The 23087-nt window shown below is 40.3% G+C and overlaps 1 protein-coding gene across 1 annotated transcript in view; it reads right to left on the reverse strand.

The window, feature by feature from the left end:
* Positions 1 to 7697: 7697 nt before the first annotated feature.
* Positions 7698 to 23087, reverse strand: part of LOC110950935 (cadherin-7) — a 120760-nt gene continuing 105370 nt past the window's right edge. The window contains 2 exon segments of the mRNA XM_051940460.1: positions 7698 to 9579; positions 22006 to 22254. Of these exon segments, the coding sequence (XP_051796420.1) occupies positions 9068 to 9579; positions 22006 to 22254 (761 nt within the window). The 3' untranslated portion in view covers positions 7698 to 9067.

Genomic DNA, 23087 nt, shown 5'->3' on the forward strand with positions numbered 1-23087 from the left:
GAAAATGTCACCAAACTTCTTTGAAACTGTTGCGGAAAACTCTTGATGGTTCCCTTTTGTCCTTTCAGAACTTTTCCAGTTTGGCAGGAATACGGGGATCTCGTCGTGTTTACTTTAGCTGCAGTAGCTGCGTGGGGTGGAAGCAGTGGGAGGAGGTTAGTTGTGAATGGCAAGATTGAAATATGCCACAACGGATTTCTTTTCTTTTTTTTTTGAATTCCCATGCTTCCCCACTTGTACATATCCCCTTGTGTGGGTTTACCTGTGGATGTATCTGTTACTATGTATGTGTTTGGCTAAGCTTAGCTGCAGATTGCTCCCCCCCGTCCCCTCCTCTAGTGTGTGCAGCATATGGCCATTGTGATGGAGGGTAAAAGGAAATGACAGGCCATTTGAAGATGCTCTAGTCCCTGCATCATGAATAATGCAGAGGGTGCAGTGAGCAGGTTCTCAGCGCAAGCTTCAAAGTTTATCGGCCTTCCCTGTCTCCCTGGGAGAGAGACTACAGTGCTGTGGGGAGATTAGACCGACACTGAGCAGGGACCTGGTCAAACTCAATTAAATACAACCAGGATAATTCCATCCTCTCATTGTGCCATTCGGTTTTATTAGAAAAATAAACCCCTGCATGCTCGCACTCCTGCTACGACAATGGAAGAGGGGAAAACAGCCGGTGAATTATTAAGCAGGGAGTTGACTGCGTTGCTCGCTTTGGCGCATGCAAAAATATGCAAATTAGCGCATGGAGGAAGACATGATCGATGAATATTTTCATTAATTATGTCAGACAAACACCCAAGGATCAGCAGAGGGGAGAAAATGTAAAAACATACAACATCATCCACAGCGGATTCCAACTTGTCTTTGATTCAATTTGCAGCTCAAGAACATCAGAGCGACGGTGCTAAAATGCACAGAAGTAGTGTTAAAGCTTTGTTGATTGGTTGTAATAGTCCCATTGATAGACAATTTATTAGTCAGTCTGATTTAAATATAAATTGAGCTGAAGATAGCTAAGAAAAGCCCCCCAAACACCTACAGTAAATCTTGCTGTTTGCTTAAATATGCATGTCTCTTTCCGCAGTCTTTTGAGATCTAATTAGCCCCGAAGCTCGTCCTGATGGGAGATGTAGGCCTACAGAAAACACTTCCTTTCCACCGAGGCTGTTGTAGCATGTAACTATTTTCCGTGTCTACATGATAAACAAACACTTATGCCACCCACATATTCGGCACTATATCAAGCCAGGCTTGGCTAATGATGATAAACCTACGTAAAAGTACAAAGTGCTGCTAATTAGGCCTATGTCGATTATGGCTCATTAATGCTGATGTTGCCCTGACATGTTTTTTGCCAATCATCACTGGAGAGGGCTTCAGTGTGTCATTTTCTAATTACTTTAATTCATCATTGTAGGGATGCTGCAAGCATGTTCGCATCCACTCCGCAGTCATAGGGGGAACTTGCATTTAAAACCAACAAAAAAAAGTGACCCAGAATGAACAAGGCCGAGGTTGTTTTTACAGACAGTGGACTGCCCAGCAGCTCTTATTGTATTTTGTATGAGGTACTGCAAGAAAAGATTTCTTTCAACTTTCCAAGGAGGAGAAATTTGATGATGTAATAAGGTTGTGCTTCCTTCAGGGGTGAGAATTCAAAGCTTAAGATGTAAAAACTAAGTGAAAGAGTAGGAATGAAGTCAGTATTGAGTCCCTTAGAAAACTCTACAGCACTGACTGGATTTTACACTTGAAATAAATCCACTGGAGCAAAAAATACAATACTGGGGAGAGTTTAAAAAGCCCTATATGTCACATCATTAAATGTACGGGTCAATTTGTATGAACTCGAGTGGATTCTGATTCCCGACAGTTGCATTGTTCTCTAAATGATCTTGTTGTCTTTGACCTTTCCAAGACAAGCAGCCTCTGAGAGCAGAAAAAGGCGCCAATTCCTGTTGATCAGGTTTCTCTGTCCGGTTTCAGTGGACACTGATGTATCAGTGAGAGATCAAATCCGAATAATTTGCCAGCGATTATCCCACATTTCTCTTCTTTTACACTCTATTACCCTAATCTTGCCACTATGACCTACTTTCCCGCTCCTTCCTTGTTCCCCAGGCGCTCAGGCAGCAAGCTGTTGCGCTCCCGCTCACACATATGCCTCTCAAGAGAATTATTTATATTGCCCAGGTCTGGGACCAGTCTAATTTGGGTGGAACTATAGAGTACACAAACCTCAGGTCTGCCATTTCTCTCGCTGAAGGCAAGCGAACTGTGAGCGCTGCTGAGAGAGACAGAGAATAAAACATGGTGTTGCAGGGGCCTTTGATCTTCCTTTCCCTCCTTTTCTCTTTTTCAAAGGACCAGTGAGGAGTCGTCCAGCTGATGCCGGAGCAGGGGCCTTATTTCTCCGCCACCAACAGGCTCCCCAGGACGGACGGCGGCAGATTATTTATTTTTATTTTTTGTGCTGAGCGAGAAAACGGAGACAGACTTTCTTTGGAGTTTTGTTTCATGCTGGGTAATCGCAGAAATAAATATTCACCCGTATGCATAAATATGCAAGGACTTAGTCCCCAGTTGGCTTAGAGTTAAGCTTATATTTCAACCGATTTCTCTTCTTCTGTGCTAAAGAGGAGAGCATCTTATACTTGTATTAAAACCTGGCAGAAATGTACACCTAAAGCATGTTTTTTTTTAATGAATGCTTCTCATGATTAAATGCCTGCATGAAAACACGGTTGTTTACTGTATTGCGTTCTGGCGCAAACATCGCACCGCCGTTTAATCTGGGACTTTCTTTAAGTTTAAAACTGCAGAAGGAAAAAACATAATTATGAAGCATCCCATGAAACATTACTGTAATTCACACTGTAAACAGCAGAGAGTAATTGTTTGATGAAAGATCGCAGACACCTGCGTGGAGCCAAAAGGCGACTGCAGGGAATGATTTCTTTAACAGGCAGCCAAGAGGTCAAACTCTATTAGCGATGTTCCAGCAGACAATCTGAGGGAAAGCGTGTTCCTCATCTCGCTGAGAGTCTCTGAAAGTGGTCACCTCTTTGTCAGGGCAATTTGTTGATGATGCATGGTTATGATAAGAATGGAGTGAAGTGTCTGTCGCCCGGCCAGGGCCTGCCTGCAGCCAAGCGTTAGGGCCAACACAAGCAATCAGCCGAGGTCTAGATTGAGCCTCTGATAGCGGAGGGTCTCTGATTGCTCATAAGTACCCCAGGTAGGGAGCATTTAAAGACACTTTCTCCTCATTTTGACTGACAGCTGCTCAATCAAAATCAACATCTGGTCGCAGTTGCTATCACATCAGATGTCTCTGTTCCAGACGCCGTCTAAAAGGAATGTCATGAAGTCTAGATGTGATCTACCATCTCGTCTGTATCTCGCTAGAAAATCTATATTGAGATAAATTTTTTTTCCCCTAAATGTTGGCTCAGAAAACAGAGAAATGCAATCGGAAGAAATGGAGAAGAGTCACATTTTGAGGTTCAAAACATCCATCCATCCACTCTCTATACAATGCTTTATCCTCACTAGGGTCACGGGGGGTGCAGGAGCCTATACCAGCTGACTCGGGTGAAGGCAGGGGACACCCTGGACAGGTCACCAGTATGTCACAGGGCTACATATACAGACAAAGAATCACACTCACATTCACACCTACGGGCAATTTAGAGTCATCAATTAACCTCAGCATATTTTTGGACTGTGGGAGGAAGCCGGACTGCTCGGAGAAAACCCACGCATGCACAGGGAGAACATGCAAACTCCATGCAGAAAGATCCCAGGCCCAAGCCAGGATTTGAACCAGGGATCTTCTTGCTGCAAGGCGAAAGTGCTAACCACTATTCCACTGTGCAGCCAGGTTCAAAACAATATATTGAAAAAGTAAGACAATATAGTTTTAATGCTAAATGCTACAGCTTAAACAGATATAATGCATGTTGGCTGTTGAGGCTTTAAATGTAACTTTTGTGTTGACAAGTGAGAGTTAAAAGTCTGCGATTCTGCAGAAAGATTGCATGAGAAATACTCACTGAATCTGATAAAAGGTGAATCATATAGAATGTCACACTCCACCTTTAAAGGATGATGCAAAATGCTCATCTTGTGTCAGAACTGAGTTGCTAACCCTCTGATAATGCCACAGTAAGTGGGCGATACACCTGAAAACTTTCTCATGATAAAATATTTAAGTCAACATCAATAATTATTTATTATTTTTAAATGAATGAAGAACAAGGGCTTCATTAGTTTGAATTTAACTGCACAGTAATAAATTATTGTAAAAATATAGCCAAATCCTAAAAGTGTTTTTTTCCATAATACATTTATGTTTTCTGTAAAATCTGTTGCTTTTTTTTTTTTTTTTTAAAAACCAAAGATCAGAATGACCAAAAACAGCAGGCTCCTGTAAATAGCAGTTCTTTTTTAAAAAAAAAAAGCCTGATCATGAAAGAACACTTTTTTAAATGTACTTAAATCAGCAAAATGCTGTTATTTTAAAGATATTTGCTTTTATTTAAATAAATAAAAAAGACTTTAAGGAATGAAAATTTTGTAAATAGTTTTTAAACTGTTTTTTAACAGATTTTTTTGATTATAGATATTATCGAGTCAAATCACACACAAAAAAAGCTTGTTTATATGAACAGTATGTTTTTGCAAATTGTGAAATGTGCCATTTTCTAAAGTATGTTTTTCTGCCACTTTTGCTGCCAGATGTGAAGTGGAGAGCAACGAATGGAGAAGGAGCCTGTAATTAGGGGATATAATAGAATGTTTTACATCGGGGAGAGTGTACGTTTAGGATCTGTTCCTGTAGCTGAACTCAAGGTTTCCATTATGTTCTTTCATGGTGTTTTCCACCTGATGCATTAAAATGAAACTCTTGAACATAGAACGATTTTGTTTTTGCTGTTAAAAAACTAAATGTTGATCGCTGATACATATCATTTCCATTTCGTTGCCTTGGACCGTGCAATGCAGCCTTTGTAATCTATTACTTAATCTGTAAGAGAAGCTTCATTGTGTAAATTTACACTGTAACAACAAATTCACATTTCCTTTGTTTGGGTTTCAGGGATGTTTTTCTGTGGGTTGCTGTCCTGTTTTACATTTGACTCACTATGAAAGTCTGAAGGAATGATTGCATGCTTGAGCTTCAGTTCAGTTCCACTACAAGACTCCACAAGAACCCTTCCATTTGATACGTCTGGCTCTCACAAGTGACCTTTGTGGTTTCAAACATGCCATGTAAGAGGCTGTCATGTCGGAAAACCCGTGAATAGGAAAGGAAGAACACTGGTTTGCATCATAATGGGCACAAACGGTACTTTGGTTACTCCTGACTCCCACTTAAAAACTCTTAAATGTTTTGTTTTTGCCAGGTTCAAAGCGTCGGAAACTATGTCAATACCTGTAAGGAGACGACATATTTACCAAGCAAAGATGCATAACAAGTTCATTGCAAGGTCTTGCATCACCGTAAATTAGACTGTCAATTCTGTTCATGACTCTGAGTGGCGAGATTCAGCAACAGCAAGAGGCGCTAGTTGTCTAGTTTTGAACTCATCATCTGTATCGTGTGCTTTGTGGACACAGATGTACAAGAAAACATGGAAATCACACTTCTGGGACTATTTACTTTAGATATCAGTTCACTTACAAGCAAACTAGTGTGGGATTGTTTTACTGTTGGTTTTGGGGCAGCAAAAGCAAAGTCAGGATACTTTAAGAAAAGCCATGAACACATTCTATTGCTCAACTTCATACAGCATGCAGTAAACAGAAAACTATCCAAAATCAATTCAATAATGGGTTTAACCACAGTTTTAAAACAGCCCCAATTCTCTTAGGTCACTTGCTCATTTTTCAAGCCACAAAGATTGTTTCAAATATCTTGGACGAGTTTCTGTTCTTGGGTGGATTTAGGCTTCCTGTCTTTCTACTGTCACTTCATGTAATCCCACACCGACTCTATACTGTGGAGATCAGGGCTCTATGGAGGACATACCATCTGTTGCAGGACTTCTTGTTTTTCTTTGTGGCTGAATATAGTTCTTCATGACTGTGGCTGCATGCTTGGTGTGCACCTCTGATGGCGCTGAATTCTGTATAAAAGCGTAAAAATCTAAAGCACCAGACTGTTCAAAATTTAACTGGTTAATAAATAACATGCTTGTTTGGTGGCAATCAAATATCTGATGTGGTGAATATGTCTAGCATAAACCATGTCTCAGTTATTGTTATTCAACTGATTGAAGGGGAGAACAAAAATGACCTTTTCTGAACTCGTGTTTGAACTTTGGTTGCTAAACAAGCACATTTTCAGGAGCTAGAAGATTCAAATAAAGTCTCTCACTTACATTTTGGCTTCACAGTTTGTCCAGGTTTATCCATTTGGGAACACCAAATGAGTTTAAAAAAAATCCAATAAAAAGCCTTGGCTGTTAAGACGTTAGAGATCACTAGAGGCAAGCAAGTAATTGGTTCCAGTAGAAAGCATGCTGGACACTGAAGAAATGGACAGGTGAAAAGATTGGAGAAGTTTCGACTGAGCCAAATCTGAGGCCAGACAGCTGGGTTGGAGGCTTGTGGGATGCTTGTGGTCAGCAGTGGCGAATATCTACCAACACTGACCTTAAGGAACACGAACCGTCCACCATGAATAGTGATGGTGTTGCACTGGTGGAATTTCCCCATTTCAATCTCCAAATTTTACAGGTATATTTCCACCTGAATTGAGCAGTCTTTGGGCGCAAACATCAGGAGGATTTGAGATCAATTTTTAAAACAACTGCTTGTAAATCACAGCTGGAAACCCCAAATCTTCTTCAGTAAATTGGCCCTTACACTTGATAGACAGGTGTTGTAGTCGAGGTAAAGCTTATTGAACCCACTGAGCCTCGTTTGTTCTTTATCTGTGGGAATTTGAGGAATTTAATGATGTGAAGAGGAGTTTCCGTTCTAAAATCACACATTGGTGCATTTTTAATGTTTATTCATGTGTTTTTGGAGACCATATTCCTAAATGTGGATGCTTTTGTGCCAAAATAAAGCCTTTGAAGGAACATTTCAGTGCCCTACAGGGAGGAAACAATTTAACTGTGAAATACAGATATATAACAGATGAAAAACAGAATGGTGTGTGCCGAAATTTTCTTCTTGGGGTTGTCGTGACCTGCGTGTTTCTAAAATCTTGGCTGCTTCTAGACTAAATAAGCAGTGGTATTTCAACCATGCATGCACACTGTGTACATATTCCTTTGTCGGTTGTCACAGGAGATACGGTGTTTGAACAGCCCTGTAATGGAGCTTCCTTTGACTGCACCATGCCAGCCTTGCTAACTTGCAAAAAAATGCTCCTCAAATGGCCGATGGTGAGCCTTACAGTCATCACACGAGCCTCTGTGGAGTGTCTCTAGCAGGGGCTTTCAACTACAAAAGCCTCATCAAAAAAAGATATATAAAAAAAAAGAAATTTCTCTTCTCTCCTCCTCCCTCCCCTTCTTCACCCTCTCTGTGGTTACTTGAGCTTCCCAAATGCACCAAGAAAGAAGCACCATTTTTGGAATCACTGATTATTATTGCTGGCTGTTGTCAGAAATAATCTCTCTTTCTATATACACGCTTTTCTTCATACATGATCAGACGGACTGAAAGAAATCTGTTCAGTCTTTTAAGGAACTGAATGTCAATTTTATTTTCAGCAAAAGGATAAAAACATCATTTGCACACTTCTGCCTCTTCAAAATAAATAATAATACATATCGGCTGTACATGTGCACACCCAACCGTAACAGAATTTGTCTAAGCTGGAAGGAAAAAAACAAAATCGGCACAATATGATTATCATACAGTGTGTCCTTTCACCATCAATATTCAAACCATTGACATTATTTATTTAATTTCTGAATGACAATATATGCTGGACTCTGCAAACTACAGAAGCAAAATTCATTTACTTACAAACTGCAACTTCACCCAGGGAAAGGACTGTCACTTCAGAAACAAATTCTTTTTTTTCTTTTTTTTTTGTAGAGTCTATGTGGCGTGAATCTCGCAATCAAGCACAACAAGGACTGATCCATCAGCGAAGCTTTCTGATGGAGCAGATGTTCCCAGGCCCACCTGCCTAGTACAAAGGCAGAACAACTAAATCCTGACAGTTTATAGCTCAGAAATTATACATTGGACTTGGCAATAGAAAGGCTGAAGAAAAAACAGACTGAGACAAACACTACATTGCAACATCTGCAAAATGTATTGTTAGGAGCATAACAGAAATTATGGGTTTTCCTGTTTCACCCCGTGGAGACATCAAACCGACGAGAGCGTCGTTCTTTTTATGATTTGCACAACTTATGTCTTCACATCACTTCCTTAGCACATCAACTACTTGTTTATATCGTACTATATGTGTGCAGTTGCACTTCATATAGTGAGGAGAGGTATGACTGAGTCCGTGAAAAACAGTCCCCCAACCCAAAAAAAAAAAAAGAAGAAGGAAAAAAAAAAACCCCATACAAAATGCTGTCAAATTTCACATGAACAGTCAAGTGACTACTGATTAGCCTCCAGGGACCCGGCATTTCATGAGAAATTTGAGATTTTTTTTAGCACAAAGATAGCAAAGGAATGCATCAAAGCAGGAGTGCTGGGCCCGTGCCCATCGCTGGAATGAAAGGACAGGTGCCTCCTCGTACAAAGGCTCCAACATGTATGCATTCTGCAGTCACTGGTTGGACTGTAGCCCAAAATCTGAAACCTTTAATGTCTTTTTGCACGCAAGGTTTCCTCCTCCAGTCAAGCCACTTTTGAAGTCTGTGTCAAAACTCACCACGGCACGCTTTTTGAAAATCCATACAGGGAGGTAAACAAACCAAAAAAACCTTTGAAGTCAAAGTGTTTTTCTCTCAATCTCTTGTGTTGTCTTTGAATCTTTTCCCTCCAATGCACTAAGGCAGACAAAATCATCTTCTCTGACAATAAATTACTTTTGTTTTGTTTTTTTAGTCCGAGAAATGTTAAGGGAGACTTTCAGGGGCTATGAGAAGACACTGGTGCCGTCGCTGTTGCCGTACAGGTCGGCCAGCTTTTTGAAGCGTGGTCCCCAGTTGCTGAGATAGTCATAGTTCTGATCTGAGTCTGTACTTAGTGACTCCAGTGAGCTTAGCGACTCAGCTACAGAGCCGCTACCTTCAAAAGCGTACGTCTGCAGGGAGTCATACGGGGGAGCTGACGGGTCCACATCAGCATCCTTCAGTCGCTCCCAAATAAACTCTCGAAACACCACGTTGTCTGGCAGGGATTTATAAGACGGACGAGAGGCTGGGTAATGAAAGAAGGTGGGAGTGTCCGGTGTGACATCTCGCCGCACGTTGGGGTCTCTGATGACATTGAGGTTGCGTAGAGTGACCATGTCGAAGGCCTCTGTGTCCTCCTCGCCGCCTCCCTCGTCGTCGTAGCGGACGATGTTCTCTCTGATGTCCCTCTCCTCCTCGAGAATCAGAGGCTCCTTCCTCCTCCGGCGCATCGTCACAATCAGCAGAACCATCACTGCAGAGAAAGGGAAAGAGCTCTGAGTCAATACTGACTGACGACGTCCAGTCTTTCTGCACCAGTCAGCCGGGAAAAAAAAAATGCAGGAAGAGCGGAAAACCACAGGCTATTTGTACCTGGGGGGTATTTCTGAGGTTAAGGGTTAAATGGAGAGCTTTTAGAGTGGTTTAACAAAGCGGAAAAATTACAGAATTTAAAGTGTCAGTTCACTAACTATTTAACTAAAGGAAGTTTGCAAAAGACAATTAGCATGCAAGTACTGCGGAATAAATGCTCAGTAAAGTAGTGAATAAAGAGTTCATATACCTGCTAATCTATAGATACCAAAAATAACAAATAAATTCACATTCAAATAACTAAAATGACTCAAAAGTTTATGTTTTAGTAGTTAGCTGAAGTATGCACAAACAGCTTAAATAAGTAAACATAATTGAAAGGATACACATAAATCATTGCAATGGTTGAACAAAATCATCCCAAAGTAACAAACTGTTCAGGAACAGTTTAAATAGATGCTAAAGGAAAATGACTAAATTGAAGCAACGGTTGAAGTTTAAATTGTTAGGTAGAAGTTTACGCAAATAGTTTAAATTACTAAATGTAGTTGAAACAACGTAAATATAAACATAAATGATTACAATGTTTGAACTAAATGCTCAAAGTAATAAACTAATAAACTGTTCAGGTGGTTAGCTAAACACATCATAAACAGTTGAAATAGTTAGCTAAAATAAATGGTTGAAACATTAAGCTAAACGTTTTAAATACATGCTAAAAGTGAATGAATAAAATGACTCAACAGTTTAAGGTTTAAGTGCTAGATAGTTAATAGTATGTACAAACAGGTAAAATAACTAAACAAACATGGTTAGCTAAAAGTAATGCATACAAAACGTAATACTTTTGAGCTGCTAGCTAAACATAATGGTTCAATAGATGAAATGGACACTAAAATAATAAATAAACATAAAAAGGGTTAGGGTTAGGAGCATTAACAGTTCAAGAAGTTACCGATAACTAATGGATAAATAGCTGAATAGTTAAATAAAGTCAGTGCTGGAAATTTCTGGCTATTAGTACAATTCAATACCAAAAGAAATGAAAAGCTGTTGGAATAATCAGCTCAAACCAAAGGATAAATGGTGAAAATAGGCATAATGGATACATGGTTCAAACGGCAATCAGCTCGTGGTACAAACTGACCAAAATACCCAACTTCAGTGTTACATGACATCTGTTGTAAAACTCATGAAAAATGTGTACATTTAGAACAAAATTCATATGTTGTCAATCTATGAGTCTAACTTCCTCTGACAGGGCTGTGGGAGGATGTTTGACAAAATACCCCTTCCCTATCAGCTTAGTGGCAGAGCACTTTGCAAATTCTACCAGAGTTTACGAAGGCAAACCTACAATGTAATATTATTGTATCGTGCTCCTCTGTGCACTGCACCACCTATATTTTGCTTCGAGACTTCTACAAAACTCCACCAAAACTCGAATCTGTGGCCCTTTGAGATCTTTCCAGAAGCCTTCCTCCAGCCCCTGTTCCCTCTCCCATACATTATTGCTGAAAATAACTCTACGCCCAAGCAAACTGGCAAATGTCTAATGATCCTCTATCCATCAATGTCAAGCTGGTGCCAGTGAAATATCGTTCCGTGGGCCCATATTTCTTTTCCTTCTCGGCATTGAGCTACTGCAGGCAGCAGTGAAAGAGGCCCAGGAACCAAATTCAAACACCGCTTCACACTCTCTAATAAGGGAGCAAATGGAAGGGATGGAAGGGAGGAAAGTGTCACATGGAAAGACTGCGGGAGATGAATGAGTGGCTCTCTGCTGGCTATTTGGTGGCTACTTGTACACTACAACGGCAGCACTCGTATCACCGCTCACCAGTTTTGGAACGGTCCCGCCAGAGCGACCAATATCCACGACACTCTTTAGTGCTTTGAGACAGGATGCCAAACATTTCTGTGGAAGATTGTTTCCTCTGATTTTAGGAACTCGAGTCATTCTAAATTCTATTCGACTCAGTAAGGCTTCTCCAAAGTGAATTACAAAGTGGCACATTGAAATAGAATATTCTCAGTGCTTTCCAGCAAAGCTCTTTAGGGTTTAATGCCTAGAAGGCAGCCACGATGCCTCACAGGCTGGAAACGAGCCAACATCCAATCACAAGCTACTGGGATGAGCAGGTGGATGGCCAGGCATACAAATAGTCAGTCGGTGTCAGGTACCAAGGGTCCTGTAAGAAATGATTTCCAGCCGAGGCAGTTTAGCAAACACAACAGCGTTACGACAGGAGCCCCACTCTTCACAGCACCTGTACCGATGATGTACACAAAATGGAAAAACAGAAGAAAAGGAGATCAATTTACTGCTACAAAGGCTTCTGCTGTAATTGAATTGTTTAAATGATCGACGCGGCACAATCGATAGTGAACAAGGTGTGTTTTCTATGCTGCCCTTTTCTCACCAGCAAGCATCACTTTCTCATTAGAGTATTTTTCTGTGTAATTCTGGTGAACCCGGGACTGATTATTTACTCGTTATGTCACCCACACACTGTGTCTGTGCCGCCGTTTAGTTTATAAGAGGCATTAATCAGCAGTTGTGACGCTTTCTGATTCGAAAGGAAGCTTTAGGTTTAAATACTAATTAATGGTAAGTACATCATGTTTGTCATAATGTCACTCACGCAAAAAAAAAAGAAGTATCCATTTCAAATGATCAAAAGCCCTGTAGCCCCGTTTTATTATTTTTGCTACGAGTTATGAGGTCCAACATGAATACAATTTTCTGCCAAGATCTGAATTTCATTTTGCTATGGGAGACTTTTTACCTGAGCTCATCCCAGTTGGAGAAAGTTGCTTTCAGATGCATTTTAAAGCAAAATGAAATGATGTTGATGCTGCATCTGTCAGTTAAGTCTTATCAAACCACATTTGCACAATCTTGATGAAGCACATTTGCAAAAATAAATATTTATGAACATTTTTTTTCCGCAAAAAACTTTGGCTGCTTGCTGCTTTGCAGAACTTTTGTCTCCCCCTGCTGTTTGTAGGAGTAATTACAAAAATGCCGGTGCTTATTGCACATGGTTGTCTCAAGATTGCATCCCTCCTCTCAGTGCAGTTTCTTTTTTTATCTGGAGCAGCACAAACTTTTCTCGGACACTTCCTTGGTTTTTCTATCAGACTCCAAGTTGCTAGCTTACTTAGCCCTGGCAAACCTATTGCTGATTGGCATTAAACACATTGCTACCAGATTTAAAACTCTGCTATACTGTGAAAAACAGCAATTTACCAGGCACTGATAGGTTTAATCAGCACTGTGTGTACTCATTTGCAACGGATGCTAATTTAGATGTAAAAGTCCCAGACTCCAGCTTTAATCATTAAACATATTGGAAGCATGTGTTTAGGGACTCGTCACATATGGCCACTTTGTCAGATTCCCTTGGCATTGCTTTTCAATTCACTTGGTACACTTTAATGTCATTTTTCAAAGCACAAGGTGGTTCAATAAGCCCATAAAAATGAATTAATTACAGAAATACTAGCCATGAGGCCGTAGCCAAATGCTCTCTGCTGGTGTCGTCCGTTTTAGGTAACCAGAAGTTTGAATTGTAACATGTTTGATGCTGTAAAAGATGTGTTTTACCCCCATATCATGTTTTTTTTTTAATATCCCTAACCAAACAGTGAGGGGAAATTAGACTTAAATCACAAAACAAAATGAAACTAAGAGGAAAAAATATTGGTACAACTGGGACACAAGCTTTAGTTTCCTGGGTGCCAGTCTTGTGGCTCCAAGTCTATAGGTGTTGATATCGCTGTGGGTTGCACCACTGACACGACATCTTGTGTATGTCTCTGAGCTAGACAGTAGCTTTGAAAAAATGGAAGTATTCAATGCCTTGGGAACGAGAACAGGTTGAGGTAGGATATCAACAATACGCTGCTTTATTAGCTAAACTAACAGTTAATGGATAGATTCACATAGACAAAAAGATCAGTGTATCCTACTGCCAACTGTGACTTACTGATGATGAAAAATCTGTGAAAATAATCACTGGAACAGAGTTTTGTCAGATTATTATAGTGCAATCAGTTGTTTCTGTGAGGCCACTCAAAAACCCTTCATAAGTCCACACAGAGCAGTTTAGGTTTTGAGTAAAAGTCTGATTTGTTGGTGCATTAATTAACCTGCTGTTGTTTGCCAACTAGTACAAAACATAGATGGACCATTTTAACACACAGAGGACAATATTGAAGGAAAATATGGAACTCAAACCATTTTTTTAATTTCTAGTTACAGTATGTATAATGAATAAACGGATGTTCTCACAAACTAGTTACAAGAACAGCAGGTTGGGACATTTACAGCAATAGCTTTTGTTACATGCTAAAAAAAAATAGCACATGCAAAATGCCACTTGATGTATGCTACTTATTTCTGTGTTTTTTACATGGAAGTTCCTCTTTTTTGACATTTATTAAGGCATATAGATAAGACAAGTGAATTTGTGATGACTAACTAATTCCTCCTGCCATATAAAATTAACCTCCATCCTTAGTTAGTGGGTAGGAGCAGCTAGCAAAGTGAAAATCATAGCATGAGGTGTGCGTGGACCTCAGTTAAGAAAAAAAAAAGGTGCTTCTATTTTTCATCAAGCAACAACCTTAGTTCAACAAAAAAAAATTGCAGTTCCTCAAATGACCACTAGAGGCTGGTTTCACAAGCGAGTCAATCCCCACAGAGCACATTGTTAAAATGTTCCACTTTACAGCAGATATAAACATGTTTACATTCTGGTACAAAAAACGACTTTAGTCTCTATAGCAAATTTTCCCACTCATGACAGCTGGACAGGGGGTGGATTTATATAAAACTCAGCTATTTAAATGGTAATAAAGCTTAAAGTTATGCATAATTAAGGGTGTGCTTTGAGTAGCAAAAGTCTGTCCATGGTCAGAAACACTTGCACTGTCCACCAAAACTTCACTCACATCACCTCTTTCTTCATTTTTGGATTAGTAGGAATGTAGAAGTCAGGCACTGCCAACATGGTGACTGCTGGAGTCAAAACAATGAACTTTAAAAACACTTCATCGTAAGGATTTGTTTACCTTTATATAGTGGTTTCTGTGCATATTAGGGGCATCTTTCAGCAATCCAGTTAAATCTGAGAGATCTGATTTCAATGTGTTTTAATTCACATTCACTGTGACTTTAAATTTCCAGTTTTTAAAATAATTTTTCATTCGTAATCATCCCCAAGGTGATGTCTTTTGTCAAACCAAAGGCCCCAAACCAAAACATGTCAATTATACAATAAAATCCCAACAATTGAGTAGCTGAAAAACATTTTGCCTTTTTTCTTTTTTCTTAATAGATCTTAAACAAGTAATCAATTTTCAAAACAGCTGCTGATTAATTTCCTGACAGCGCTATTGTAATATTAACTGACTTATGGTTTGCAATTAGGAGAACAAAACATGACACGCGTGGAAGCAAGCAAGAAAATAAAGGTGTCTGGTCAAATAACGAGGTGTCAGACCTCCCCAGCAACATGACAGATATCACTCTCCCCCTGGGATGACATTGTCTGCAGTAGCAAAGGCAATCTGTCAGACAACCTGATAGAGAGAAACAAGAAACAATCACAATCGGCAAACACAAAACCTCCATTTTCCTAGCCACGTCATTCTTTATCAGTGCTGCTGCATGTTCGCTGCATGATTCAAATAGCATTTATGGCGCATGTATGTTGTTGCTGATATTAGCCGTCACACTGTAAGCGGTGGATCTGTGCAGATTATAGTGCCTGTGTTTATTTACTGTTATATCAACATTTCTGTTTTTATTTCGTTCTCTGTATCCTTCTGCAAGCTGTTGTAGCTTTTTTTTTTTCATGCATCGCGAAGATAAATTTGCTGTTTATTGACTTGCTCGGTTAAATAAAGGGTTTATTTCCCTGTTGCAATGATAGCGTACAATTAAACGCTTTAAACATTCGAGTCTGATGCAGCCATTTTTCGGTTACAATACGCACAGTTGAGCACAAAGATCAGATTCCAAGAGGAAATTGTCTGGCGAGTTTGCAGCGTGAAAGCAGACACATAAATACGGAGACAGACAGCGGACTTACACAGGGGACGGACAGTAAAACAAGAGACAGATGAATGGACATAGTGATTTATAGAATGAGTCTGATAAGCAATGCTCAGATAGAAATATCTGTCTGGAGAATTGGAGAGCTACGTAATGTCCTAATTGGCCCTCTGGAGGACTGAGCAATACCTGACCTGTACCGGGAAAAAGGCCGCTGGATCTTAACGAGATAATGATCGTCTCAGTAGTTTGGATGTATCATCCGAAAGTGACTGCATCATTAAAAAAAAAAAAAAAAAAAGGTTTGAACTGACATTTCTTTAAAAACATAGCGGTGCTCAGGCATTTTCAGGAACATTACTGCAAGAAGTAGAGGACAAGCACAGTAATTAAATCTAAAAATATCAACCTATGATTAATGACCACTTAGCTTATGAGTATGTAGCGCTAATGCTAATGTGCACACGGCGCTGTGTGGTTTAAAGGCAGGGCAATGGAAAGTGCACATTTTCTATCAGCTGTTGTGATTGAAGCTCTCAGACAAAATGAATACTAAGACAAGCGGAGGAGTGGCACCCCGAAGAGCTCTCCACACGCAACATGCATTGTAGGTATTAGACCCAGCCATGACGACAGATAACTAGAATCAGTGCTGCTGGTGGGAGTGCGTGTTCCTCTCACCTGATGAGAAAGGGAGAGATTGATGGGGGGGGGGGAGAAAGGGGGAGAAAATACAGCAGATTTAAGACTGACAGCACATGAGGATGACAGGAGCGAGACGCAGCACGGGTCTTATTCCAGCTCGTGTCTCATCCACAACAATACAATCACACGCAATCACGGCCTCAATTGCTACCTACAGATTGAAAAAGATCTTGATGGAAGACTATCGAGGAAGATCAGAATAAAGAACTGGGCAGAGTGGTCACGCACGGGCTGTTAATACAAAGGAAGAAAGGAGTCTCGGGGGGTGGGTGAGGGCTGGGGAGGTGGATATGCACAAAGAGGAAACAGAGAGAAGAAGGAAAGAGGCCGATCCAATTGAGCAAAACAGACTGATGGGGACAGCTAAGGACACGCAGCCACATTCACACAAACACAGAGACAAGGCGACTTGGAGGTATATTAAACTGGAGGCCATTAGTTCTAAGCCTGTGGCCTGAAGCCATGCCGTGTAGAACAGAGCCAGCTTTCATTAGCGATGCCGGGTTCAGGGTTGCACCGCCTCGTATTTCCCCCTGTTGCTCTTTTGAAGTTTTCATTTATCACAAGAAGTATTCTGTCGCAATGAAAAGAAGGCAGACTTCAAGGGGACCAGAATAAAAAGCAAAGTTTGACCCCATCAAAGATCCTCATTTCAGTTATTGTAAATGCTGTTTAGAACCTCCCCAGCTTTCAATGAAGATCACCTAAGCGTTAAACTATGACTCTGCCCTGATGGGGGTAATGCTTTATCTGTGGGTTTTATGAGCAATAATGCAGCCTGGAGGTGACGGCTCACTGCTGCATCATCTTTAAGAGTATGCTAATGAATTCTCATTTACAAGTGTCTTTACTTAACATATGGTGTTACACAAAAATAGAAGCGCAGCGTCCTTGAAATGCAATCTTCTATACATTACTTATCTCTGTGACCTTCTTGAACTATTATTAAGTTAATAAAATATACTGACATGTACCTGAGGGAAGCCATTGTGAGAGTTCTCCTTTAAAATCTGAAATCTCATCACCGACTCAGTCTGCCTTGAGGCATTGCCTTCTGTCAAGGAAAATGCACATTATCACACTTTATTTTTTTAGTGCTCCAAATCAGGAGGGCCTGGCTGTCATATAAATGACAAATAAGCATAACTAGCGAAAGAGGGTTGTAAAAATGTACTTTAACAACTGAATCAGTCACATCCTTGTGTTTGTTTTTGTGTCCAATCAAGTGAATATATTCGCGTTACATATTAAAAAACAGATGTTGAATATACAGTAATGCCATCACAGCTGGACAAGTTAATTACTGAACATGAAGCCAAGGTGACCGTGCAGTGCTGATAAAAAGCATTCACCCCCCTTGGATGTTCTCCAATTTTATTGCTTTTCAACACTGAATCATGGCCAGTTTAATTTGGTTTTCTGGACAAGAATTTACAATAAAAACTGTTTTATGACAAAGTTAAAGTGAATATCTACAAAGCAATGTCAATTTATTAAAAATGTAAAATGCAAAATAATTGACTGGATTGGTGTTCACCCCCCTTAAAAGTGACTCTCATAATTGAACACAGGTGCAGCCAAATGGTGCTAGAAGTCACACAATTAGTGAAATGCAGATCTTCTAAATGTGGTGAATGTATCTAGAGTGACTGTAGTCCAGAAACACCTGGTAAATCAGTACTCCTGGCTAAAATTACACCATGAAGACAAAGGACCACTCCAAGCAACTCTTTGAATTGGTTATTCATTAGCATAAGCATGGATCCAAGTAACTTTCCAAGTCAATGAAAATCCCCTATACTACAGTTAAATCCATCATTATAGAAGGAAAGAAGGAATATGCCATATTTGTAATCTGCCAAGAGGCGGCTGTCCCTAAAAAATGAGTGACTGTGCAAGAAGGTGACCACAAAGGGATGCTAAAAAAAAACCACACAAAACCACGAGTCCTCTGAAGGAGTTAGAAGTTTCAAGAATGGAGATGGGAGAGACTGTGTACACAAAAATTGTTGCCTGTTCTTCACCAGTCAAAGCTTTATGGGAAAGTGACAAAAACTAAGACACTGATCAAAAAGCTCATGTTAAATCTCAACAAGAGTTAACCAGAAGTTATTCTAAAATCAACTGGGAGGTTTGATGACAGCAAATTTGAGCGTCTTGGCCATCTGATTGGATATGTTATGTTTGTTGGACACCAACGACTAAATGTCATTACAAAGACACCCTGAAGTATGGTGGTGGCAGCATCATGATGAGAAGCATGGTGGTGGCAGCATCATGTTGTGAAGCATGGTGTGGTGGCAGCATCATGTTGTGAAGCATGGTGGTGGCAGCATCATGTTGTGAAGCATGGTGTGGTGGCAGCATCATGAAGCATGGTGGTGGCATCATCATGTTGTGAAGCATGGTGGTGGCAGCATCATGATGAGAAGCATGGTGGTGGCAGCATCATGATGTGAAGCATGGTGTGGTGGCAGCATCATGAAGCATGGTGGTGGCAGCATCATGAAGCATGGTGGTGGCAGCATCATCTTATTGTAAAGCATGGTGGTGGCAGCATCATGTTGTGAAGCATGGTGGTGGCAGCATCATGATGTGAAGCATGGTGTGGTGGCAGCATCATGAAGCATGGTGGTGGCAGCATCATCATATTGTAAAGCATGGTGGTGGCAGCATCATGTTGTGAAGCATGGTGGTGGCAGCATCATGTTGTGAAGCATGGTGGTGGCAGCATCATGATGTGAGATGTTTCTCTGCAGGACCTGGAAGGCTTGTAAAGGTAGAGAGTAAAATGAGTGCAGCAACGTATATGGAAATCCTGGAAGACAACCCGATGCAACCTGCAAAAGCACTGAGACTTGGGAGAAAATTTGTTTTCCTGCAAGATAATGACCCAAAGCTTGTGATTCAGTCAGAGCCAGAGACCTCAATTCAGCAGAGAGTTTGTGGCTGGATTTGAAAAGGGCTTTTCACTCAGGATCTCCATGTAACCTAACAGATCTTGAGCAATTTTGCAAAGAAGATGTTGGATATAATTTCTCTGTCCAGATGCGCAAGCCTGACTGAGACCTACCCACACAGGCTCAACGCTTTAATTGCCGCCAAATGTGCATCAACTAAATACTGACATGAAGTAGGTGATTGTTTATGCAGTGGCGCTTCACTTATGTTTTGTACTTTTAAATATTTGACATGATTTTGTAGAAATATGCTTTCACTTAGACTTGAAAAGAGTCTTTTGTAAAATTTTGCCAAAAAAGCCAAATAGTATTAACCATGATTCAATGTCAAAAGCAATAAAGGGTGAATACTTTTTATAGGGACTGTATATATTTTATCCAGTTCTTGGTTCAGTTTAGCAAAAAAAAATGCCCAGAATAAAATTTACTATCCGATATCTGATGGGCTCAGCAAAGCAGTTGGGCAAAATAAACATACTCCAGAATCCCAGTAAAAACCCAGTGAACAAACTCTAGCTAATTGATCCTGTTGGCAGGATTTCAGTGGCATTTTGCTTGTAAACATCCATCCTGCTATTCAGAGCTAGCTGACCGAGGTCATGGAAAGAGGAAATATGAGGGGAAGATATCTCCCCCCAGGTTTGACCTGTACAAGACCTCAACATGCAGCTCTATTTTAGCAAGACTTCTCTTACACACTGAACTGCCCGAAGAGTGCATAACAGCCAAGATAAGTCTGAATGTGTTGCAAATACTGAGATGTTCTGCAGTTTCGGAGTGCAGGACTGTAAATCTGCATTACCTCCACTTAAATTTGAACTTAAATCTGAACTGCCACGGCTGTTAGCTTAAATATATATACCCACTGCAACTCAAAAGACAAACGGAGCTTAGCGTGTAAGCTGTAAGTTTTGCCAGAGAGCTAGGAAGTCTATGTAACCTGTCAGTGCCCACTTTTTACATTTGCTCAGAGACTAAATGATTATGGGAGCAGAGGGCGGCAGATAAGGAAAAGGGTTTTCTTTTTTTCTGGATAGCAGGGGAGTATCTTTCTTTAAAGTGTTCCCATCCCAGATTTTGCCTTCCCTTTGTAAAAAAGAAACGTTAAATGACAAAGGTTGATTTTTTAGATTCTTTTGAACAGCTGTCTTAAAAATGTCTGCATGTGTGGCCACTGATCCCATTGATTTCATGGACTGTCAGATAGGTGATCCCATAAACCTCAATCTATACTGTAGCATGATCCTAATGCATACATATATGTTTGAAGAACTAGAATTGCTAATGTGAGTCCCTGTGGGTGAAGATGCTCCTTCAGTGCTCATTTGCTCACCACATGAAATTCTGCTGCAAAAAAACAACTTGTTGACCATAAGACCTTTCGCAGTAGGATTTTGTAATTTTTGCAATTTTCTGATGATTCATAGACCAAATGACCTATTGATCATTTGAGAAAATAACTGGCAGATGAATGACAAATGGAAATAATCATTAACTCAAAGCCTTCTTCACACAAGCAAAGACTCAGAAACCGCTGCGAGTCTTCCACAAAGGTTTGCTCCTTGTTGAGTTCCAAGTTATCACTGCTTCACTCCCCCAAAGCCAAATATTTGCTGCTTTCACTAATATCTACAATGACAACCCATGTCTTGGCTCTGTTCCATCACTGTTTGTGCAACATCAGTAGCTATTAGCCGCTGATATCGCTGCTTGTTTTTATTGCTTTTTTTTTTTTTTTTGCAGACTTGCTTCTGGACGAGGTCTTAACATTTACTCGGTGCTGTTCTCTCTGCTCGCATGCTGCAGCCGTCTACCTATCTGCTGTAATTGCATCGGAATTAATTCTGAATAAAGTTCTTGTAATGAGCCGGGGTCATATTCTTTTGGTTGTTCCTTAAGTGCTGAAATCGGAGGACGTGAGGCTTTTACTTAAATAGGCGAGCAGTTGTCGAGTCGAGTACATTCAGTCAAGCGCTGTACTTAATTTAGAGCTACTTAAACTTTCCTTGAATATTATCATTATACACTGTTTCGTACTTGTACTCCACTGAACTGCAGAGATAAATGTCACACTAGATACAGTACTTCACACCTTTAGTCGCATGTGATCTTAGCTCAAACAAGATCTGATGAGCTGTTATCGAGTAAACTACCCAACTGTAGTTTATTAACAGTATAATGCTAAAGCTAAAATGGTAGTTAACCAATACATTAGCACTCGAGGGCCATTTGTCTGCATATGCATACTTGACATTTTGAACTTTAAAGGATAATTGCGACACTCCTTTTAATTGTAACTCGCAAATGTTTTTACACTGTTGTATTGCTGCTAAAGTAAAAGATCTAAATACTTCTTCCCAAACTGCCTGCAATGGAAATAGCACCATATTTAGACAGTTTGGACACAAACTCCCAGTTATATTGGTGGGTGACTATAATTAAAGTGTTGAATGAAATATTTGGATAGAAATAGACGCCCAGAATACGAGAATAAAACTCAGGTTGTTAAAAACAGCCCCGCAATAATAACACTTTGAGCTTTACACCAGCCTCTTCAGCTAGAAGAAAAGAAAAGAAAAAAAACAAGTCGCAGTTACACAGACTTCTATCTCTGACACCGAGGTCGTGTAGGTCTTACCCAGAAGTGTGATGATGCAGCCCAAAATAGCCAGGAGGGCGCCGGTGCTCAGGCCAGTCGATGTGTAGGCCACAGCTCCACAAGACAAGGCCACGCCGTCAGAGTCGCAGTCGCAAACCCGCACCGAGAGCGTGTTGGTGCTGCTGAGGGCAGGACTTCCACTGTCCACAATCAACACGGGCAGTCGATACACAGGCTGCTCTCGCCTCCTGAAGCCACCTCGCTTTGTCAGTATGGACGCCGTGTTGTCTGCAAAATCGTGCGAACAGCGTATCAGTCAAACAAAAAGCACATAAAGCTGTATTTAATTTGCATATCAAGCTTATCAGCTGCAAAAGAACAATAAATTGCACATATATGACTAGCAGGAGGCTTAACTTCTATTCTGTGATGATGGCTGTGCGTTGGTTATGCAGCTCGAAATGATTTTACAGTATTAAGAGCAGGAATGCCAACAGATGGTGTCATTAACACAATTCATTACATGACACACTATGGCGTCTCTCCCTGGTCATGACCACCTGTTGGCTAATAACAGCTTTGGTTTGATGGTAAAGTCTTACATGAAATTTCAGTATATGGGAGAGAAACAAAGGCAGCCAGGAGGGAACAATGTGCCATTAAAGCTAAGAAAAATAATAAAAAGCCATTTCATGACAACCATATCAATAGACTGAAATGTACTTTTAAATTGAGCAGTCACGATTGAAATGTAGATTTTGCCTTGAAGGACAACTCCTTTGTTTGTCTGATTGATATTCAGATTGTTTTCAGAAGTCGAGGAACAAGGTAGAAATGAATATACGAAGGGGCTCTCTTGTAAATGCCGCTTTAGTAAAATCATGGATGAAGAAAAACACGCGACTGATTGGTAACAACTGTGATGGGTTGGGGAAAAAAAATTGAAAAATGTTAAATAAAAATGTTCTGGTAGTAAATGCGAAACGCGGTTGTGTCTTTTATCCTTCTTTAAGGCATATCTGTGTGCAGCAAGGTAGAAAGTCTGCACAAGTAAAATTAAAGCATTAAACTACATGGCAAATTAAGTGCGAACTCAATTGTTATGCCAATATGTGACTGTT

This window comes from Acanthochromis polyacanthus, chromosome 20, assembly GCF_021347895.1.
Source record: "Acanthochromis polyacanthus isolate Apoly-LR-REF ecotype Palm Island chromosome 20, KAUST_Apoly_ChrSc, whole genome shotgun sequence".
In the NCBI taxonomy this organism is placed as follows: Eukaryota; Metazoa; Chordata; class Actinopteri; family Pomacentridae; genus Acanthochromis; species Acanthochromis polyacanthus.